Source organism: Tachypleus tridentatus, chromosome 9 (assembly GCF_004210375.1).
Source record: "Tachypleus tridentatus isolate NWPU-2018 chromosome 9, ASM421037v1, whole genome shotgun sequence".
Taxonomy (NCBI): domain Eukaryota; kingdom Metazoa; phylum Arthropoda; class Merostomata; order Xiphosura; family Limulidae; genus Tachypleus; species Tachypleus tridentatus.
Genome location: NC_134833.1, coordinates 121862005 through 121885540, shown reverse-complemented (window position 1 = coordinate 121885540; position 23536 = coordinate 121862005). Strand labels below are relative to the sequence as shown.

The 23536-nt window shown below is 32.6% G+C and overlaps 1 protein-coding gene across 3 annotated transcripts in view; it reads right to left on the bottom strand.

Annotated features, from left to right (window-relative positions):
* Window positions 1-11772, bottom strand: part of LRP1 (LDL receptor protein 1) — a 253189-nt gene extending 241417 nt beyond the window's left edge. For 2 of the 3 annotated variants that reach the window (XM_076456983.1, XM_076456986.1), the window contains exon 1: window positions 11232-11761. In XM_076456983.1, the coding sequence (XP_076313098.1) occupies window positions 11232-11574 (343 nt within the window). In that variant the 5' untranslated portion in view covers window positions 11575-11761. Of the gene's footprint in view, window positions 1-11231 lie in introns of all 3 variants that reach the window. The other variant, XM_076456984.1, reaches the window with a different exon arrangement.
* Window positions 11773-23536: the final 11764 nt, after the last annotated feature.

Here is a 23536-nt window from a genome sequence, read left to right as displayed (position 1 = left end):
AAATCAAGACCCATATCCTGAATAATGGAATGTTGTATGTAAGAGTTAAAAAAAATGGTTGAGCTTCTGGAATTTCTTACAAAACAAATTCCCAAATAATATTCCTCAAGACAGTCTTCATGTCTTCAACAACCTTGAAAAGCATTTTACACCTAATTACCTATTCTTTAATCACCATCTCTGAGGAAAAGCAAATGTTAACGGCTTTTTAATATTCAAGGGACATGCAAATCACCTAACACCCATGGCTGCAAATTTCTTGATTTTGTATGCTAAAAAAAAAAGTGTGAGTAGAGTTTGTCACTTAAGAAAAATCAAAGAAGATATGTCACATAGTGATGAGAAATAGTTACCATCTGACTTTTCTTAATAATAATAATAATAATAATAATAATAATAAATGGATATGAAAGCCTAAGGAAATTGCTTGCTCTTATGTGAGGGTACTCTCAAGTGGTTTCAACAGCAGCCTCAGTCTTTGACAGGTTTATGGTTATACCATTCTACTTTTCCTTCTGAAGAAGGAGAGAGGGTCCTGATCTTTTTAGTTCCAAGCACCTGACACATCCTTCTTAACTAAGATTGATTCAGAGTTCATTCCATGACCCAAGTGAAGCTCTGTAAGCACCACAAACCTTGAAATCTGTACACTAAAAAGTTTTGATGCAAGTTTCTGCTTCCTGGTTAGAAACAGCATAAGTTTTTTTTCCCCTTTGATTAAATAGTCCATCACCACCAAGACATATTCAGTCTCACTGTTCTTCACTGATATAAGACTTGTGGTAGGCACTGAATTGTATGAAAGTGTGCCATAAAAAGTTTTTAATAATGGATTTTATTTATGTTTAAAATATTATTAAATATATAACTACCATGCATTAGTTCTGTAAGAAAGTCACTGCATTATACATAAATCAAAATAATCCTCTCCTATTATCATTTTTCCCTAATGCCATGACTTTTGAACCTTGGTTTTCTTCTTTGGATCCATTACAATTCAAATACATTTGCAGTTGTAGAAAATCAAAGCTAACTCACAGCAATTATCTTAAATGATGTTTAAACATACACTACTGTAGCTATGTTGCTTTCTTCATGGATATTTTGCTTACAGCAAAGTTAACATGATTTATACCAACCCTCTACAAGTCTCCAGCATACAGCCCAATAGAAGCATACTTGTATCCTTTACAGTGATTTCTTTATGTCTAAGTGTCCAGCTGTGGAGGTGAAAATGTCCTTCCAACTGCAGTAATTATGTAGATAAAAACTGACATGGTAATTTCTATCCACTGATATCTTTCCATAATTGGCATAACAAAACTTCTTGTTAGACATAAGAAATCTCGCTATGCTCAGTAAGTGTTTGTCTTATTGATTGTATCGAGTCACTGTCTGCCATGATAATCATTCTGCACAATTCCTTATCCACCAAATAACTTGTTTAAAACATGCATCTTTTGTCTGAGTATCTTTCAGCTGACTTGTGAACCACATTAGTTCATCATCATCTGTGGATGTCTCATCTTGGCTTCCATTCCATTATACTTTAGGTTAGTTCTTTTTATTATGTTGTACTTCCTCTTTTTAGTGTTTATATTCTTCAGTATAACACATGATCAACAATTCTATGGTTCTGTTTAAGTTGATATATGATGTTGAAGATGTATGCCTGAAGTTCCAGAAGCCATTTGTTATCTGGCTTTCTGGACTGTGGAGATTCATCAGCCATTTCAATACTATATGACACATATATATCAGTCTGTTTGCCACAGTGTCTCCTTCAGCAAACCATCAACCCTCATGCCTCCTTCTAACAAAGTTTTAGACAAATAAAATATTTTACTAAAATGAAGGTTGTAAGGAAATAATAGTCAATTCTTGTGTTTTCATTTTCACAATGTAATTTTGAAACCCACAAAACTTTTCTGTACAAACCCCTGCTGCCTGTGGGTGGTTACAAATCTTGATTTTATTTTGTTAAAGCTAGATTCTTTCAATGTATGGAAAGGTAAATAAATTTTTCTCCATATCTATTTAACTTGGAAAATATTTCAAACTGTGCCAGATGTGCTTTCCATGGTATCTTTCCATTGTAGTATGTTGGTTTCCTGATAGGAAGTTGTTGCACTGCCATGTTAAATTCCACAACTTGAAGAAGTTCAACTGTTGCTGGAGAGATCCAAGATCCTATAGTCATAGATGACAAAACTGTAATAGAAACAGTTATATACCAGTTGGGTTCTTCTATTATATATACAGCACAGTTAATAATGTCTGAAGTTGGAATTCTGAAAGTGGATATGGACAATTACATGGCTACTTTGATCCTTGCATTTGCTAGTTCAGCTCCAAGTGTTTTATCCTGGTATTGATATTATTTTGCACATCCTTGATTTTGTTTTTATAATCCTTTTTCATGCTTTCTATGTTTTTTTTCACCTTCAACTTGTACATTTTCTATGGCTTTTTCAACTTCATCATAAACACTTTCTAATATTAGTTTTTAAATGACATATTGAAAACTGGATGATAGAAGTCACAGTAAGCTGAGAAATGACTAAGATTACAGAAAAAAAAAAACAGTTTATTATTACCACTGTTTCAACTTGGACCTTTCTCAAGGAAAATTATTTTGGCTGTGTAGTAAAAACACAGGAAAAAAAAGAAAAAATTATTAAGCATAGTAACATATTGTAATCACATGAATAAAATGTCTTCAAAAAATTCTCTATTTTCCTAAATCACTAGAAAGTTTAAAAGAATTTGAAAGAAAAAATTTTGAAATAAATTTTTTTATGTACACTATATATTTAATTTCTGTTGTGAGTAAAACAGAAGAAAGTAGGTTAACTATTAATTTTACAATTATCTAAACAGAATTTTCAGAAAGAAATTCATACATTAAAATACAAAAAAACTGTAATTGGTAGCTCATTTTTTCTTGTGACTAATGCTAAGCTAAGATTTTTAATATCTAACATTCTAAGAACTATTTTCATATAAAAGTGATTAGCTAATCATAGTCTACTGTTCCCTTTTCAAGCATTCCTTATTTAGAAGATACAGGGCTTTCTTCAATCATTTACCCTGATACATACAGCTGCATGTATGGTATGACTAACTGTAAACATAAAAGCATCTGAAAGAGTGTATCAATTTCTACAAAATGGAAACATAAAATTTTGTAAGTTACTACATATTTTAAAATCATGATATTTTTCAGGTTATATGTTAGAAATTACTGTGGATTGGATATTTAAACCTTATAGAAATACCCAAAATTTAAGATCTAAATGTTCCTGAATTGAAAACTCGTCTGTACCAGTTAATATTATTTCACAGTACGGCCTATTCTTTTTTCCAATTTCATAATGAGTAAGCAAAATGAACTCGTGTTTAAAAGCATCTGGACTTCCATTTCAATGTTTTAAAATTAATTTCAATCATGCACTCTGAAGTCTCTTTTTATTTCCCTTCTTATACTTTATTCCAGTCTAAATAAATGTAGACACTACAAATTTCAAAAATGATAAAAGTACAAAAGTTTTTCTTCTGTATAAAGCCAGACTATAAACAGTTATTCATAAAAAAATAAAATAGGGATAAACAAGTTGCATCTAACTACTATGAAATTAAATGTTCATATTGTTTTTCTCTTTCTATTCACAGAATAAAATATAACAGTTCATTCTGATATGAACTGACAGTGACAATTCAAACAAGAGTCACTGAAATCTAGTTACCAGTCTGAATAACTGAGAGTTTTTGAGCTATCAAGGCTTGAGTATTTGCATTGTTACTGTAAATATATGCACACAAACTAGTATGCAGGGTATGGAACTCATATCAGCTTTCCACTGACCAGAACAATAAGTTTTACTGTTAAACTTTGTCTTCAGTACAAGTAGATTTTTTTTCTTCTGTTTCACATTTTTCATTCTGTTGCTAAAACAATTTCCAAGAAGAATTTTTAAGGACAACTTATGGCAAGTTATATATAAGTAAATAAATATTTGTTAATTAAATTACAAGAACTGATACACAATTTAAAACAGAAATCCACTGAAAAATCACCCATACTGGACCATATATTCCTTGGGACTCAGCACATGAAACAAAACAAAAACTCATCATATTAAAAACCAAATAAACATAGCCATAAAACTATGCTCACCAGATAAAATTAATGACAAATTAGACAAAAATAAAAAAATACTTCATTAACATTAATAAGTATCCTCCACAAACCATAGAAAACATTATACGCACACACCTAGACAAAAAGCAAAATCAAATAACAAAAGTAAATATACCCCACAATTTAAATAATCATGAAACCATATACTGCTGCATACCATATAATCCAGACATCAGCAGAAAAATAACCAACATCTGACAAAACCTAGTAACAAAATATGACATTCCAGTTAATACCAAATTTATTCAAAAACCAGGCACAAAACTACACTAACAAACACAACACCAACATTGTTTATAAAATACAATGTAATAACTGCTATGACTTCTATGTTAGAGAAACAAGTAGAAAAATGGAAACCATATTCAAAGAATACAAAAAGTCACCTTCACACTTTGAGCATTTCAAGTCAAATAAACACAACATAACCATAAAAAAACACCCAAATACTAAATAAAGAAACAAACATAAACAAATGCAAACTTAAAGAAGCCTTACTTATATAACAACTCAAGCCCAAAATAAACCAATACAAAGGAACACCTTTATACCTATATTAATAAATATAATCCAACATCTAAGCATGCCCTCTACATTCCTACACTCAACTATACAACCACCTTCAAACGTGTGGTCAGGTATTGGTCAGTTACCTCTTTCTTTCTTTACAAACCTGACGATGACCAAAGAAAGTTGAAACGTTGTTCGCTCCTCTACATGAAGCTTTCTCTACCCATACCAGCTGTTTTTACATAAATAATTAAATTCACAAACCCTTAACCATAAACTATAACAAATGCATTTATATGAGAAACCAGTGAAGTTTGACTGCAAACTTTATTATAAGCAGTATGTAAATAAAATGCAAAATAACCAGACATTATATTTCATTGTTACCTGAAATTTTACTCAAATTTTATTTTTTATGTTACTTAAGTCTGATTTAAATAAAAATTAATTACTGCTGAGATTGAAGGTAACAAAAAAGTAGAGTGAAATGGAGCAACTAAATATGTACACAGAAACATTACCAACTATTTTCTGTATATATTAAAGAGTAAGGTATAGAAACAAGCTTTATACTACAGTAAACTTTTAAAATATAGACACAGGTTTTAACTTGTAATTTCCATGGTTATCACATACAATTATTAGCTCTGTAAAGTAGCTCAATTCAACATCAGCCTGGCATTTCATGTGAACCCTATTTACATATGTGAGATTCCCCAAAATCCAGCTCAATTCTTCAGCAATAGTTTTGTAACCACTGTCGTAAAATACCTACAAATTGATAAAACTATCTTGGATTAGGCAATGACATGAACACCCTTAATTACACATTCCTGTGATACAAACATCCAAAAGTGTGATCAGCTTGTTACAATCTCAAGGAAACACATAAATTTCCAAAAAAGGCTTGTAACAAATAAATCATTAAGCAACAAAAACTGACAGAATATTTACATGCAAATCAATGTTGTTGTTTTTTGTTGTACCCTGAAAGCTTAAAGTGACAGAGAACTGATTTCTGGCATCAGAAAGGCTGAAAACAACATTCTGGACAATGCACATTAGCTAAGTCACAAGAGAGAGAGAGAAAAAAGAGTATTTTAAGTTCTACTACATAAGAAAATATTAAATACAAAATCAAGGATGTCAACAATGTATTCCAGGAGGTCCCAATTATACCTCATTTGTATTATTGTATTCAGTTTAGATTCCCTTATTTGAGAAAAAAGATGTAAAATTGTTGTTAAACATTCAGAAAGCAACATCTACAAGGGTTCCAGGTTTGGGTGGGTTATAAAATGGGGATAGGTTAAATTTTCACATTTTCACTGGGAAAAAGAAGCACTCAAGTTTTCCAGTATGTGACTGAAGTTAAGAATATTACATGTTGGAATCCATAAATACAGATATTTTCAGAAAAATTTACACGAAGTAAAACTAGAGAATACAAACTTAAGATACAAAAAACTCAGACACAACTTCAGTAAATTTAAGCCATTATTCAATGAGCACTGATTACAATGGTTGGTGTTGTACAATAAAATCAAATAGCTCAAGTAATGCCACAAAAGTAATCAACTAATTGAAATACATTATTACTCTTGGAAGAGTTGGTAATCAACCAGCAATTTGTTTGTTTTTTATATTCTAACTTCTCAAATTTCAGAGTCAGAAGTAATTTGGCTACTGGGAAGTATTAGTTAGCTAAAGCCAGTAAAGCAGTCATTAAGTACTGCATATAAAATCAAAATGTTAAATAAAAAAAAATTAATGGAATAATAAAGCATTTAAAAGACTAAAAAAACCAAAAACAAATTTTAATACCTGTAGGCAACAAAACTGAATTATTATACTTATTCACTTGTAATTAACAAAATATTTTTAATTGGTCACCTATTAGCTTATAACTGTACCTAATCACAGTTACAAAGAAACACTCCACTTAATAGAATACAATATCATAGAGAGCCAACACGGATTCACTAACAAAAAGTCTTCTGTCACTTATATGTCATCTTTTTTTTTTCTTTTGAGGATATTACTCATTATTGAGCTCATGCAAAGAAATTTTCAGAATACTTTTGATAAGAAGCCACATAGAAGATTAATTTGGGGAAAAAAAATGACTTCACCAACAGTTAAGGGAAAAACCAGTTCATTTGACTGTAGGACAGCTAGGTGAGATAGTGTCAAAAGTAAAAGTACAATCAAAGTGGATCATTCTTATTAGCTTCCTTGTCAACAAGGATAGGAATTGAATGATGATTTAGAACAGAAGGAGGCATGAGTGTTCAAAATGGTATGATAAAGCCATGATAACTGGTGAATTTGTCACAAAGAAGAGTATGACAGAGAGTACCTTCTCTCATAAGGTATGTACAAGGGGTCTAACTGATTTGGGCACATTTTAATATCAAGTTACATTTCATAAACTGGAATTAGTCTTATACAACAGGTGGGGCAAGTGCAATGTAAAGGTCAAAGGTAATATATACGTGCAAGTGTGTATCAGTGTATTTATACATAAAATAAACATTGTCATTACCATTCCTAGTTATTAACATGATGTCATAATGGATAACGTCTGTGGTAATAGCATCCAAATGCAGTGGGTATATCCATTCTACTAGTCAGTATCCAAATGCTTGTGATAAACTAGTCAGTTGTCATAGAAGATCAATTAACAGTATGGAAATGAGTTCTTCCACACACTCAGTGTCTCAGATCCTACTGTCTGCAGCCAGTTCTAGGAAAGCAGTTACCATTAAATTTCTTAAATTAGAATTAAAAACTGCTCTAAATTATCTACCATTTGAAACTTACAACCTCTACAAAGTTGAAACTTTATGGGTGTAAACACCCAGATCCATATCCTTGACTAATTTTCCACAACAGCTCAATAGTTTATCATCAGTGTTTGGATACTGTCTGATAGCTTGGATATTGCCAACATTTAGATGATATTACTACAGGCATTTTCCATTATAACATCAAACTGACAACTAGGATCAACAAAGGTAATGTTTATTTCATATTAATTTCACTATTTTTTTATAGTGCTGATTTAATCACCTACTAACAATTGATGCAACTAATAGTATTAGAGCTATTTATTCATATATACAAAGACAGAGCTATTCCATTAAATGATAAACAGTTTTAGAAAAACACCAAAGCAAGTGGGGAGGGAGAAAGCAGACAGTCTAGGCCAGGCATGTGAAGTCCACCTGGGAGACTCAGCAGGGTCTAAGAAGAGTAGACTTTGGAAGCTCACAAGTTTTTTTTTAATTAAAGGAGGTCAAACCCCTATTCCTTATATTTTTATATTTAAACCCAGATGTAAATGGTGTCATAAACCAAATTATTTGATTGGATATACCTGCAATTTGAATGTACTTGTAACTTGATTGCTGTATGAAATTATGTCTTACTGTTAGACTAATTGACATACAGTAACAAGTCTATTATCCTATAAACAATCGTTTAAAAAATTTATGTTACAATACTTTGATATTAACATAAGTTATAATCTCCCAAGAGCTTTTATTTTTAAAATTTGAAATTATAATTGGAAGAGTTTCTTCCAGTAAAAAATCCTTCATTTGCTCTTTTCTACAATTTATAGTTCTTTAAACTTTTGAGATAGATCTTCTCAGGACTAAGAGCTTTATTCTAAATCAGATTTGGCATTTCTATAGAGTTCCTTTTTCTACATAAATATCATTTAAAGAAAACTCCTCACTCCTTTTATTCACTAGACTGGTCAGATTAGTAATATTTTCTTAACTTTCATCAGCATAAACAAACACAAGTAAAAAAATGTTTTCATTCAAGTCATATTCTTTTCATCCAAAATGAGGATTGTTTATAAATATCATAAAAGCCAACACTGTTCTTAATTCCTTTTTGCAACTGAAATTAATTTACTCAAATATATATATATATATATATTTTTTTATACACATGTGCATGAAGTTTTATTGTTTTTTATCTTTGTCAACCTTGGAATTCTAAATTTTGAAAGTTATACATTCTTACAAGCAGGACACAATTTAACAGAAGTTTAGTTCTCATTTTCCATTAATGATAAGGTTTTAGGTTAAAAAATAGACACTAGGAAGGAATGCAATGCTTCTCAGCTAACTTGAACTAATAAAGATATCTCAAGTAATTCTTCCTTATCATATTATTTACCTCTTTCTTTTTTTTTTAAATCTCTAGAAGATTTTGAAGTCAGCTTCACTAAATATTTTTGGATGTGCCTTTGGTTAATTCAAATAAAAATGAAATGAATCAGAGCTTCATAAATAATTACTTTATAATCACTAATTCTCTCATATTATGCAAAAAATCCATTTCTAATCATATCCTCTTAGTACTAAAATCAAGGTAAAACAGTCTTTCTTATTACATAATAGGATCCTTCACATAGTGAATAATAAAACCTACAACCACAACCTTGAATAATGAAATCAAGACAATCCAATCAATCTATAAAATAAATGTCACCCATAATAACAATAATCTTGTTTCTTTTGACTCTATAACTAATCTGTTGATATATGCAGGTATTCCACTCAATATCAACCAATTAATGATAGAGCCTGCAAGAAATTGTATCTGTTCTTCTCTCCATGTTTCATTTTCAAGAGGTGTCAAAGGTCTTTTCAGCTCATCTAGGCTATATCATTTTTTCTAGTAACAACATACTATAAACATTATATACAAACTTTTTTCTCACATCTATCATTATCTCTAAAATAGTAATTGAATCTCTTAAATTTTTCAATGCTATAGCTTTCATTACATCTGAAGACTAATTTCATGTAAAAACTGCTCTATAGGAAAGTTATCACTGTTTTAATTGAAGTCATGTTTGAGATTTCTTTACCTTAATATTGTCTTCACTGCTAATATGAGATTTGTATTACTCAGAGATGACATTTGTCACACATTACAGAACATCTACAGTTTTTGCTACTAAACCATCTTTTCTCTTTATAACATCTTACACTTTATAACCTTATATGTAAGTTCTCCTTCCACATTTCTTGTGCATATTATCACACATAAATTTCCAGCATACTTAATCAAAATTATTTCAAACCTGTCATATATTTATTTACATCTACATTAGACTTGCTTTATTCATACTAGATCTTTTCCCTTAAATAACTTATTAAATATTTCCTTCTTTCTTTCTAAGACTAACCTTTCTTCTTACTGATACAGCTGTATTATCTAGCATACTCCCTTCCTCAAATCCTGTAATTTTTCCTGAAGTAATTTTTGACCGTTCTTCCAACAAGTACCCTCTATAAATGAACTCCATTCTTCCTGAAGACTAAAGCTTAAACTATTTGAAACTAACCAACCTCTTGTAGTTATTACACCCTAATAACCAAACACCACACACTCTCACAATTCATATTCATAACAATTATAACCAGAAAAGCAAATATAGGGAGGGCTGAAAAATTTCATACATGGTCCTTTAAATTTAACTTTTATTGTTAGCAACATATTGGAATCATTTGCAAAATCTGTTTGCATTATATCCTGAAGGACTATGAGACAAGTGGAAACAAGTTTATGCTTTGGAAAAGACAAGCTAGTCTCCAATTAAGGTACTTATGGTAGTTTTATTTTTTAAGAGAGTGATTAATTTGTTGAATGAGATGATACTGACAGTAATGGAGTATATTATACATTATAATTTAAGAGGGAAATTGATTGTTTCATAAAAATAATGGGTAGATTCAAACTTTCAATTTTTTTCATGAGCAAAATACTGACTTCCTAGCTATTAATCATTACAGTAATATCATCTTTTTGCACACACTCAAACTCAGTCCAAACCCATTATCAAACCAACCATGATAATAACATACCTTTACATTATTGCACCTAAACAACTCATCACAACATGAAGAAATTTGAAATAAATAGGGCATTAACCTATGACCCTCTTCTTACTATATATATATATTTAAATAATGCTGTTCTGCTAACATTATATCACAGCAAAGACTCAAAACAGACCTTCCTGTGTCTCACCCAAACTATATTGTTTATACTAATGTCCTAATAACATAGACCATTTCCACTGATTCCATATTTCAAATTTAGTTTTATGAATAAAACCATGCTCTAAAACTGGAAATTCCCCTCATTTTCAAGTGTTCAACTGTTTTAAGTAACTTATCCAAAATGCTAATAAGATAATAGCTTCACAAGTAAACAAACTTCCTTGAAACATAAGATTTTAATACAGTAGGATATTAAGCAATCTGCCCTGCTGGAGATTTGAAGCTAAGGCCTTTAGTCCACAACACCGTTCTAACGTTAAAATCAATATTATAGCCAAATGAGCAACCAATCAGGCAATTCTCCATCCCAACTGTCACTATCAAATAGTGCCCCAGTGATAATGTTATTAAACACTTATACAAATTCCTGATTACACAGCTTCTAAGTAACACTAAGAGAAAGAGTTTAGTAATATCAAATAAAATCTCACCAAACTTTGGAAAACCTGTTGATGGTAACTTAGATTTCACTAGCCCATCCCTTTCAGGATGAACTGTACCACTGTTACTGTTAGAGTGAACAAATGACCTTTTTGATTTTGCAATCCCATGATCGGCATTAGAAAATCTGGATGGAACATCGGACAAAAAGAGTGCATCTTCACTCAATATACTTTTATCACTTTCAGCTTGCTCCGACTGAACTAGCAACTGAATTAACACACATAACACTAAAAGAAGAAATAGGCCTGAGCTACACTTTGAATTTGATCTTCGATCTAATCCACTATGGCCTGTGAGACCTACAATTTCTAAATAAACACGGAGTGTCATTTTCACTCTCTAAGATAGATTTCAAATTCTGATTTCGACGTTCCAACTCATTTTTGACAACTTGTTCATCCTTTTCAAACTTGTTTTATAAGGTATAGCGCACAAAATACACCAATCGCTAAATTTGCGCAACTCTAACCTTCTGTACTAAAATCCTAATAATATAACCTTCAGATCATTACAAGAACTGATGACGTCATTAGATCTGCTATATATATTTTTTTTAACGTCTTCGTTCTGCGGCGTTTAGTCTTGCCATCTAGAGGTGGAATAATGAAATATATTTCTATTTGTAACATCCAATAGTTTTGTTTCTTACTTAAGCCGTCTTTAAATTTTTCTTTAAAGTTGTCATACATAATTAATTCACAATCTAAGAGATTTGTTTGTCTGTTTGTGTGTAATTAAACACAAAGCTACACAACGGGCTATCTATCCTGTACCCGCTATGGTATCAAAACCTAGTTTTTAATGTTGTAAGAAAAGAAAATATACTACTCCCATGTATCTAAAGAACACTTAAAACAGTAACTTCTAAAAACAGTAAGCTCATTAAATTAAATTACGGTAATAGTCCTTTAATAAGTATTTTAATTAATAAGTTTATTCTTAAATATATATGAATTATTAGTTAAAGTTCAATTGACTTACAATAATAATTCGTACAGGAGAGAATTAGCTCACCACGACACCGAGCTATTAAACAGTTAAATTCTTAGAAATTCTTAAAGCTAAAATTACCCTTTAGAAAGTCTAAATCCACCATTTAATTAAGTCGTTAATTTCTCTTTCAAAAAAAATGATTTATTAGAAAATCTCGATCCGCATTTATGTGACAACAAATTCAAGTTTCAATATTTTCGCATGTTCTTTCTGATTTATTTTAGATTATTTCATGTAATAACATAAATCTTATGTTATCATACTGATCTATACTGTGCTATAACTCCTTTAATTAATATGCAGTCCTCAACTACTTCCAACATTAACTCATTCCATAACTCAATCATCTAGTTACGAAAATAAAAGTTTAAAAGTATACTAACTTCAGTTTAGCTTGTGTTTTCAAAATATTAAACTTGTATCATCTCATCTTATTATTTTCAGAATATAGTACAAACAAACCAGACTTATTTATCCTAACAATGTTCTAGATAATCTTGTAAACTCCCATAAGATTACTTTTTACCATTATTTTCTCAAGAACAAATATCTTAAGAGAACTAAAGCTATCACTTTGAAATAAACATGCTATCCTTGAATCAATCTAGTAGCACTCATTTTAACTCTTTTAAAGAAGATAAGGAGACTACAGTACTGTGCAAATGTGTTAGGATAAAGTCAAAATTTTGATTTCAGGTTATTTTCGAAAAACAATGGAAAGTAAATCACAGGTGAAACATCAAAATTTGATTAATCTTCATATTTATTACAACAGAAACTCAGTGGACGAGCTTGAATTCAACAAATAGTCAATATTTTGTGTCCGCCCCCTTAATTTAATAATTGCATACTGTCTTTCAAACATTGTTGCAACATATTTATTTCGGATTTTATTCCAAATGTCTCTAATACATTACCATAAAGTTTCTTTGGAAGTAACTTTTGATTTGTCAAGTTTATGATCTGTCAAGTCTCAAATCTGCTCAATTAGGTCAAGTCTTCAGGAATCTGAGTAGACCATTGCATTATTTAAATTATTCCAGCAGTTTTCATTGGTTGATTGTTTGGGGTCATTATCTTCTTGGTAGTAGAATCATTTACGAATAATATATAAACTGTAAAGATATACCGTGACGGATCAGTACCTGATGATACTTGTGCTAGTCCATTATTCCTTCTATCTTGCAAATATCTCCTGTAATCTCAGCAGGAAAGCACCCCCACCATCAAACTGCCTTCCCCATGCTTCATGGTACTTGTTATGCATTAAGATAAGTATCTCTTAGTTTTTTTTCGTAAGCTTTGAAAAAAATTTCAAACTTGGACTCATCCCTCATAAACACCTTTTTCCAATCATGAATAGTCTGGTTGTTGCACTTTGTAGCAAAATTTAGTCTCTTCACAATATTTAGGGATTGAAGTAAAGGTTTTAAACTGCTACATGACAAAATATTGCATTCTCGTTGAGTCTCATTGATACTATGGAACTGGACACTTTTCTGTCACTTAATACATGGTCATTTATCTCAAGCTTGAAATAAGTCACAGTCTTTCTTCTGTCTGGAATGCTGCATAAACGAAGATACTTTACATCAGTATTATTTAATTTATGTTTTCTGCCTTTTCCTTTCATACTTTCAAATTTAACTGTTCTGATCTCACGATTTAGAGTGCACTTGACAGTGTTTGGAGAGCATTTCAAGTCTGCAGCAATTTGTCGGATATATCAACCAGTATCTTGTAAAGCTTTTATGCGAGCTCTCTGTCCTATGGAGAACTCTCTAAGCTGTTTGTGAAAAGGTGTATTTGGGAAGTACTTTTACATTGATATCTTCTATTATATATCGGTACCAAATTGTAGTTCCTTGCTAGCTACTTTCTATGTAGTTAAGACACTAGATAGGGCTTTACGTCAGTTATTTCAAACTCTAAATTTGATCAGTATGATTCAAGCCTTATGACATGCCTTTGATACGAGCGTACAGGAATTTAAAAATGAATAAATATTCTCACCTTGGCTAATTCAGCTGTCAACAGAGATCAGTGAAGTATTACTATAGTGTTGAAATTTACATTCTGTAATAGTATGGAAGAATTAGCTCCATAAAATGTAAAGAATGATAAAATATTCTCTTGTTCTAACATTTTTGTACATTAATGTAGTTAAAGTTGCTTAATATTATCTTGCAGTTTATATAGCTAAACATTATCTGCCAAATATTTGCCCGATTTATCAACTGGTCAAAATTATTCGGCTGGTCACCCACAGTTAAAAGAGTCTAAGTTAAGCCAAACTTAAAATAAGGAGATCCTCTCCAAAAGATCATACTTCCCTGAAAATATGATTAAATGTCAGATTAACAGGCGCACAAAGATAGTTAATTGTTTAGTATATTCAGTAATGATTATTAAATTATCTTTATGAATTTCAAACATAAAATTAAAATTACCTTCGAACTGGCATCTCATCAAGTACCATTTTTATCTTTCAAGACAATTTTAGAAAATATTTTGTACTTTAGAGCGCCCTTTCTTATATGATTCATGTTCTTTGTTTTTCGTTTTCTTCAGTTTTTATTAAACAATAATTTATATATTGGGGTCCTAATGACTTGAGGGATTAGGGTACAAAGCAACAGCTTCTCACCCTCAGGCTCTGGGCGGACCTGTCATTTGCAACTACTTTAACATCCTCAATAATGCTCGAAATACACTAGGATTTTATATCATTAGCGAACTTTACTAATTATGCCCCTATCAGTATCATTAATGTGAATAGGAGAGTAAAGACCAATCGTTGACTCCTGAGATATTCAAATAGTAACAATGATTCAGTTGAACTGAACACCATTAATAATATCCTCCCCCACCCAACTCCAACCAATCTACAATCCAATTAACTAGTCTTTCTACATCCCCAGCTTATATGAATTTTTAGCTACTCTTGTGTGTAGCACTTATCATAAACTTTGAAAGAAGATAAGCTCCCCAAATTCACACCCTTTCCTTTGTCCAGATAACCAGTAACGTCCGCGAAAATAACATAACAGATTAGTAACGTAGGATTTCCGTTTGATGAATCCCTGTTGACTTTAATTTGTAATATAATATTTGTCAACTGTTTAGAATCCTTTCCAATACATAAGTAAGATTAACTAGTTTATAATTTCCATGGTAACTCTTATTACTACGTTTAAACATCGGAGTAGCATAAACATCTATTTACTTCTTACTAGTCAACCAAAAGTGAAGGTAAAAGACTCGCATAGCTGATCTATAATCTCCTTCAAAACCCTGTAGAACACTTTTTCTGACCATGCTGCTTGATCTACATCTTACTAATTTATTAGAAGGTGAAAACAATTAGACAACATATTACGTAAATTCATCAGTTGAAAAATCTGTGATCAGAAATTATATCTATTATTTTTACAGCTTCAATGACATGTTATATTTTGCAGTTACGTATTTTAGTAAAGAATATCCTTTTAATGTCATAATTTTACTATTTTGTACCTTTTCAGAGCTGTTAAGTTAGTTTTCTGCATAAACTGTAAAAGATCTATATTCATTACTGGTTGGTCGAATGTAGCCCAGTGGTCAGTGTACGAGACTATGGATTTGTAGTTCCAATTTACGCGTCCAATTATCATCCAAGATAAACTCGTGCTCCACGCTTTGGAGTCATGTGTGCATTTTAAGGGTAGTTAATAAACTCTATTTTACGGTCAGACAAGAGTAGCTCATGTCTTAGTGATGGGTGCTGCTGACAAAGCTGCCTTCCCTCTATTATAGCAGTTCAAAATTAGGGATGGTTAGCACAGATAGCTTTATAGGTTTGTGCGAATATTTAAAAACAAATAATATTTGCAAGATACGATAAAAACATGGCGTAACTGCTATATAGAAATAATAATAACAAAAGAACAGAGGAGTTAGTTACATAAAGACAAAGAAGTGTTCTCTTTCTCTGGAAATTATTACAGAGACGTAATCAAAAAGGAAAAGGTTCAGTTTCCCTGAAAAATCTAAACATATTGATGGCATATTATTTCCAAGCTTTTATATATAATAAACTTGTTTTGTACCATTTGATAAAAGGAAATTGTTTGTTTTTGGAATTTCGCACAAAGCTACTCGAGGGCTATCTGTGCTAGCCGTCCCTAATTTAGTAGTGTAAGACTAGAGGGAAAGCAGCTAGTCATCACCACCTACCGCCAACTCTTGGGCTATTCTTTTACCAACGAATAGTGGGATTGACCGTCACATTATAACGCCCCCACGGCTGGGAGGGCGAGCATGTTTGGCGCGACTCGGGCGCGAATCCGCGATCCTCAGATTACGAAGCGCACGCCTTAACGCGCTAGGCCATGCCAGGCCTGATAAAAGGAAATAAAACTTCTATAAACACTCTTCTCTTTGATTTGATTTGCTTTAATGACCATTATATTACAAATTTAGATCAACCTCAGTTTTTAAATATTTATTAATCCTTCTTAAAATACTTATCAGATAGCCCGATGTGGCTTTGCTGTAAGAAAACCACCTACACATACCATCCTTCTTAAAATTGTCTACCCCCACCCACCTTCCTCGAGTGGGAAACGTGGAGTACGTCACTGGAAATTAAAAAAAATAACTAAAATCAAAGCACTTAAGTTCACTTTTCACCTAACTATCAGTGTCATTGTTTTATTTGTATTATTCTAATAACATGGGATGAAAGAGTAAACCTTATACAAATTTTAAAAGTTAATGTAATATTGTAGGCTATACTTTTTCTTGTAATTTAGGCATTTGTACTGATATGTATTTGAGGAGGTTCACAACATATTACGGGCGTGGCTTTAATAACCAAACTTTTTCTGAAGTTTTGGGCAATATGAAAACTCAAATATATCTAAAGTAGTAATATATTGATGGATCTTAGGAGTTTGCTACAGTACTTTATTAATCGTTGAGTTTAGAATTTTTTAGTTTGTCTATTACTCTCAGACAGTTTGTAAGTTAGTTCAGTGTCTTAAATATTGAACTTGTGTTTCAACAAAGTACTCTAATGACGAAAATAACGTGAACGAAAAGATTTGTAACTAACTATTCTGTTATCGTCTGTGGAGAGCATTAGCACATCTAGTTTATAGAACTTGTAACTCAAGAAATAAATTTATTTATTAGCATTTAGGAAACTTAGCTTTAAAATCGTCTTTTCACCAAGTAACCTAAAGAAAACAGTTTAACAATTAAAAAAACGTTACAAACGGGTGTCAAAAGTGGCTTTATTTTGGTAGAAATAAGACAGAAACCAGAATGAACTTTAAGATAAAAACAAGTGCTCGATGCGAGATTGAAAATTTGATAAAGATGATGAAATAGTCGAAGCAAAGTCAAGAAGACGGGAACCAAAAACAAAGATATCACAAAGAAAGTTACTTTATGAAATATAAGATTTACAGAAGAGTTTCCAGCCAAGGTCAGTTTGATGGAAGGCGAGATAAAAATTTACCTACTGAAACTGAGAAAGTCATAGAAAATGTACAGTTTAAAAATATATAAAAAAATCTATTGGAACTGTACAGAAGGATTGTCACAAAAATATTAAAGTAGAAAAAGACTACAAGGAGTAAACTAACTATACCTTTCACTGCATCCATTCCTGAATTTCAACTTTAAACACCATTAATTATGGAACATGGAACAGAATAACTGATCCACTCTTCACCTGTTATTGCTATTGCTTTCTCACTTATGACTCCAAGACATTCTTAGTCTTATCCAATTATACAATTACTTGATCAAGTAAGAGAATTACCAACCCATTTACACAACATTATCCAATTCAAAAAACCATCAGATTATGACTGGAAGGTATCACAGAACGCATATCAGATATACTCTGAAGTAATATTCAAATATAATGGATCAAGTAATCGCTAAACATTTAAAATGACCAATTGTAACAACATTAAGTTACTTTTCAACAAAGAGCCACAATAACTACAAAGCATTAACGCTGTCTTTTCAAACATATTTGAAGTGTCACATCAGAAAGAACTTTTTAAAGCACACTTTAGAAGATCAATGAGGAATAAGGACGAGATATTAGCTGAATTTACTATATTCTGCAGAAATACTTGCTAATACGCTTCATATAAAATGATAGATCTTTGACATATGCCAAATTCACAGATACCTTTGTAGGTAAAGATATATTAATTATCCTAATGCAAAGTAGTTGTAAACCTGTAGATGCGGCAGTCCAGATTGTGATGAAACTTAAATAAACAACTAAAAACGCCATCCAGGAAATCTGGAAACTCTAGTGTTAATCAGTAAACTGTTCACTCAGAATGAAAGAGATTGTTTTTCAACTACAACTTAAAAAAACATATTTCCATGAACTGTAGACAAAATGCCTTTAATAACTCAACTGCTTTCTCTTAATGGAATAAGTAAACTACACACACAGAGAGAGAGAGAGACAGAAAAGTGTTTCAATAGGAACTTAAAACGTCATGTTGCCAGGAATTGCAGAAAATAACCTTCAATAAATAGAAACAGTTTTCAAAGGATGTTAGGAAGAGGAAAACTACTACAAGTGTTGGAAACGTGAACGTTACTACCAAGAAAACGATGAATCAACTATTTATTGTAACTCAAGTATATGATGTCTTTAAGATTAGGGTACTAACTGAGATTAGGAGTAAAGTTGTAAGTCACTTTCCAGCGTTGAGCATGTTACTAAAAAAGCAGTTCATTACAGGTTTCTTTAAAAAAAAAGTAATATACTGTAGCACATTTTACTAACTGTTTCATTTTTTTCTCTATTTCTGTCTTACGAAACATTGTTGTGATTATTTCTTACTTTTTCAATTTAACTATACGTTTGGAAATTAACTTATCAAGTGTGTTTCAATTGAGTTTTAAAAGTTCTCTAGCATAACAAGCAATTCAACAAGTTATTTAATATACAAATTAACTGTAATGTATAAAACTTATACGACTTCGCAGAATTATAACTGTGCAATTCTTTCCAGGTTGTGCGTAAGGCATTACTTTTGGAGGTAGCTTTTCATACTTTCGAAGAAATTTTTAAATTATTTCATCAGTTGTCTTTATATGTTGTTATGGTTCAACATGGTTATTGAAGAAAACGCTGTTTATCTATCAGATAGAATCTCTTTATGTGTAAAAACGGCTGGTTTGGGTTGAGAAATTTTTTATGTGTACTTCAGAATACTTCACCAACAATGACAACTGTTTGTGTTTTGAATTTTTGCGCAAAGCTACACGAGGCTATCTGCGCTAACCGTCCCTAATTTAGCAGTGTATGACTAGAGGGAAAACAGCTAGTCATCACCACCCACCGCCAACTCTTGGGCTACTCTTTTACCAACGAGTAGTGGGGCTGATACCGTTACATTATAATGCCTCCACGATTGAAAGGGCGAACATGTTTGGTGCAACCGGGATTCAAACCCGCGACCCTCACATTACGAGTCGAACGCCTTAACCCACCTGGCCATGCCGGACCGACGTACTTTAATATATTATTTTAAAACAAGTGCTTTGTGTGCTGTTTGTTTATTGATAACATTTATCGCGAACAAATCTCAGACAACTACTATAAAGAGTCATGCCCATACACAAAACCCGACATTGGTGAGTCAGCTGGGTTCATACAATGGTAAATAGCAGTAGCAGGAAACATGAACGTTAATAAGTAGGCCTATTTAAGCACATATATGGTGGTAACAAAAAATTGTAAAGGTCAGAACTACACTGTATAACCACGCTGACTGCCTTTGATAAGTGGATAGAGAGGATTGTGCAACTTGGAGTAAAAAAAAATGGCTATCTATGAGAGTTTATTAAACATCAACAAGACCTAGAGACAAAGAAGAGTGGAAGAAAGAATAATAGCACAAACTGAGAAAGAAAAAAGTAGAGCAGAAAGAAACTGGAAGTAAAGAGAATAAGAACACATACTGAGATTGCCAAGCTCACTCAATATAAAGATGGAAGCCACAAGAATGATAGTGGTGTCAGGGTCAGCTAACCCAAGCTACCCAAATATAATGAATAGAACAACAACATGGATGTTTTCTTGAAGAAGTATGAAATATTTGCCTAAAGTCAAAACTGGGACAAAGGAGACTGGCAGTCTATCTCAGCCCCTTGTCACATGACCTATGAGCGTATGTGGGCATGACATCAGAAATTACCATGAAGAGTGGCAAGTAAAAAGTGGCCTTGCTGAAATACTATTAACTTACTGAAGAAGGTCTTTGCTGGAAGTTCAGAGAAGTAAAACTTGACACTGGAGAAACTGTATTTACGTTTGTGGCACACAACAGCAATACTTCACAATATGGACTGAAGTCGCGAAGTCCAAATATATCTTTGAAGGACTAGCAGATCTATTGAAATATGAGCAGTTTATGATCATGTATTCTGCTAAAATGTCACTGTTTCTAACAGAGAGAGTACCAAAATAAGTGAACGAGATGATCAAGCTGGCAGAGAAGTATATAGAACCCCATAGAGGGAGTATAACTAACAATTCCAATAATAATCAGTCAAAGTCAAAACCAGAGGCGGCTGGCCAGAAGATTCATGCCATAAAAAGTGACAAGAAGTTAACATATAAAATGAGAAGAGATACTGTTATTGTTATAAAATGAAGTACAATATGAGCGAGTACAAGTTTGTAACAAACGAGAAACATCAGAGATCTCAACATAAAGCAGTTGGAGCTACCTTCAAAGATGTTGTTTGCAAGAAACAAGAAAAGATAGGTTGTCAACATGGATACTGCTGCTGGAAGAAACATAATAAAGACAACTAACCAGATTCACCACAAGAAAGATGTATCATCACAATGGTAATAGTGTGTGATTGATAGTTAACTCAAGTTTGCAAACGGGTCACCAGTGCCAGTATTGATCAAAGCTTGTGATAAACATTAAGAAGTGAAGTGCCAATATATCACAACGTGCTAGTTGGTGAAGGTTAAAGTCCTATAAGACACTTGATGCAGCAGCGCAACAATGAGAACCAGTCTAGCATCTGATGACCGAATGACAGACAAGACAGGTCTGTGTATGCTAATTGATGAGACAGTGATAAATATTCTTATACCAAAAATAAAGGTGGACACTCCATACTATCATATATGGAAAATCTTGATGTTATGTGTGTGTGACATATAATAGATGGATGCTACTAGGTCTTGATAACTGAAAATATACCAAGCAGTAAAATTTTGGAGAAACAAGATAGAAAGAAGGTTGATGAGGCATCTGAAATTAGCAAAATAACTCAAGAAACAAAAATCAAACAAAACATTAACCTCATGCAAGTCTCTAAAGGTTACTACCTGAACGTATGTCTATAGGATCTGAAAGATTGTTTGTTTGTTTTTAAATTTCGCACAAAGCTACTCGAGGGCTATCTGTGCTAGCCGTCCCTGATTTAGCAGTGTAAGACTAGAGGGAAGGCAGCTAGTCATCACCACCCACCGCCAACTCTTGGGCTACTCTTTTACCAACGAATAGTGAGATTGACCGTAACATTATAACGCCCCCACGGCTGAAAGGGCGAGCATGTTTGGCGCGACGGGGATGCGAACCCGCGACCCTCAGGTTACGAGTCGCACGCCTTAACACGCTTGACTATGCCGGGCCCAGGAACTGAAAGAAGCGCAGGAGAAAGACCTTTCACTCCAGAAACATTGTGACAGTGCCTGGGAGAAAGTCAAGCACAAGGCAACGAGGAAAGAGATTTACAGAATAGGGAACTGGAAAGAAGTACTGTGTCAACTCCATCAAGGCAGTTATACTGGAGATAATTGTGAAAAAGAGGAATGGATGAAACTACTTTTGCTTAAATTTATGGACTCTGGGCCTCGTGATGAGGTATGGATTCGATACTGTGTGCACCCTGGAGGCTATAATGGCGAAACTAGATGGATGTTACCAGTTCAAGAGAAAGCTGTTTGGGTTAGTCAGCTGAGCAGTAACATTCAGCCACACGGTGATGAAAATGTTGCACAAAACCACCAACACTTAGCATTATGTGGATTACATTCTGACCCACACAGTCAGATGGGAAGGCTGAAGGACAGTAGATAGTTGTTCAGAAGAGTGAGAGCAACATATCAAACTATCTAAGTATGACATCAATTATTCTGGGTCAGAACACAAGGCTGGTAATAGACAGGTAGACATGGAGGAGGAGAAGATAAACCAGCTCTGAAGATCAAGCAGTAGATTAAGCCCTTCCTAGGGCTTGCAAGATATTATAGAAAGTTTACCCCAAACTACATTGGAATTACTGAATCACTGACTGGCCTGATCAAGAAAAGCCAACCCAACAAGATAAAGTGGGAACAATCATAACAGATGGCATTCCAGAAGTTGAAGAACATGTTAGGAAACTCACCAACCTGAGAATGTCAGAGTTCAAAAACCATTCATTGTTCAGGCCAATACATCAGACATTGGAGTTGGGGCAATACTTCTGAACGAGTATGTACTGTGCCCTGCAATGTATGTACTGTGCCCTGCAATGTACGTCAGTAACAAACTGTCGAATAGTGAGAAGAACTACTCTATGATTGAGCAAGAGTGGGATTTCTTGAACTACCTCTATATGAAGGAATTCATCATCCAAATGCACCATCATCAACTGCAAAATCGGCAGTTCAAGGATCATGAAGTTAGTATTATTTTCAGAGCTACTGGTTTTACATTGAAATCATTAAGGGGTCTGCAAATGCTGGTGTAGATTGTATGGATAAAATTTGTGCATCAACGTAAAAAAGTCATGTATGTAGTATAAAAATGGTGTAAACATTTTTCTTAAAGAGTGGCTAATTGTTAGATATACACACGATTGTTTGAATTTAATGTGTGTTATGACTTAGATAGTTTAAGTACAGTGCGAGTGTTATATTAAGTTAAATTTAATAGAAATAGTTTATTGCAAATTTATTCATGAAATTGTGCGAAGCAATCGTTGTGTAATTCAGTTATTGTGAATTGGAATTTGTTTTATTATTGCATAATGTTACTAGAACTTTTTAAGTTTTCACGTTTTTTAATTGAGTATTATAGCATCAATTATTCTGGGTCAGTCTGGCTATAAATACGCATTCAAAATGTAGTTTAATAGCTAGTTATACTTATAAATAGATCACAGTTAAAACGCCATTAATATCTAAGAATGCAGAGCATATTCGGTGGCTTGAATCTTGAACCTTCTGACTGGCATCATGGTGCGCTAAACGTACAACGAACTT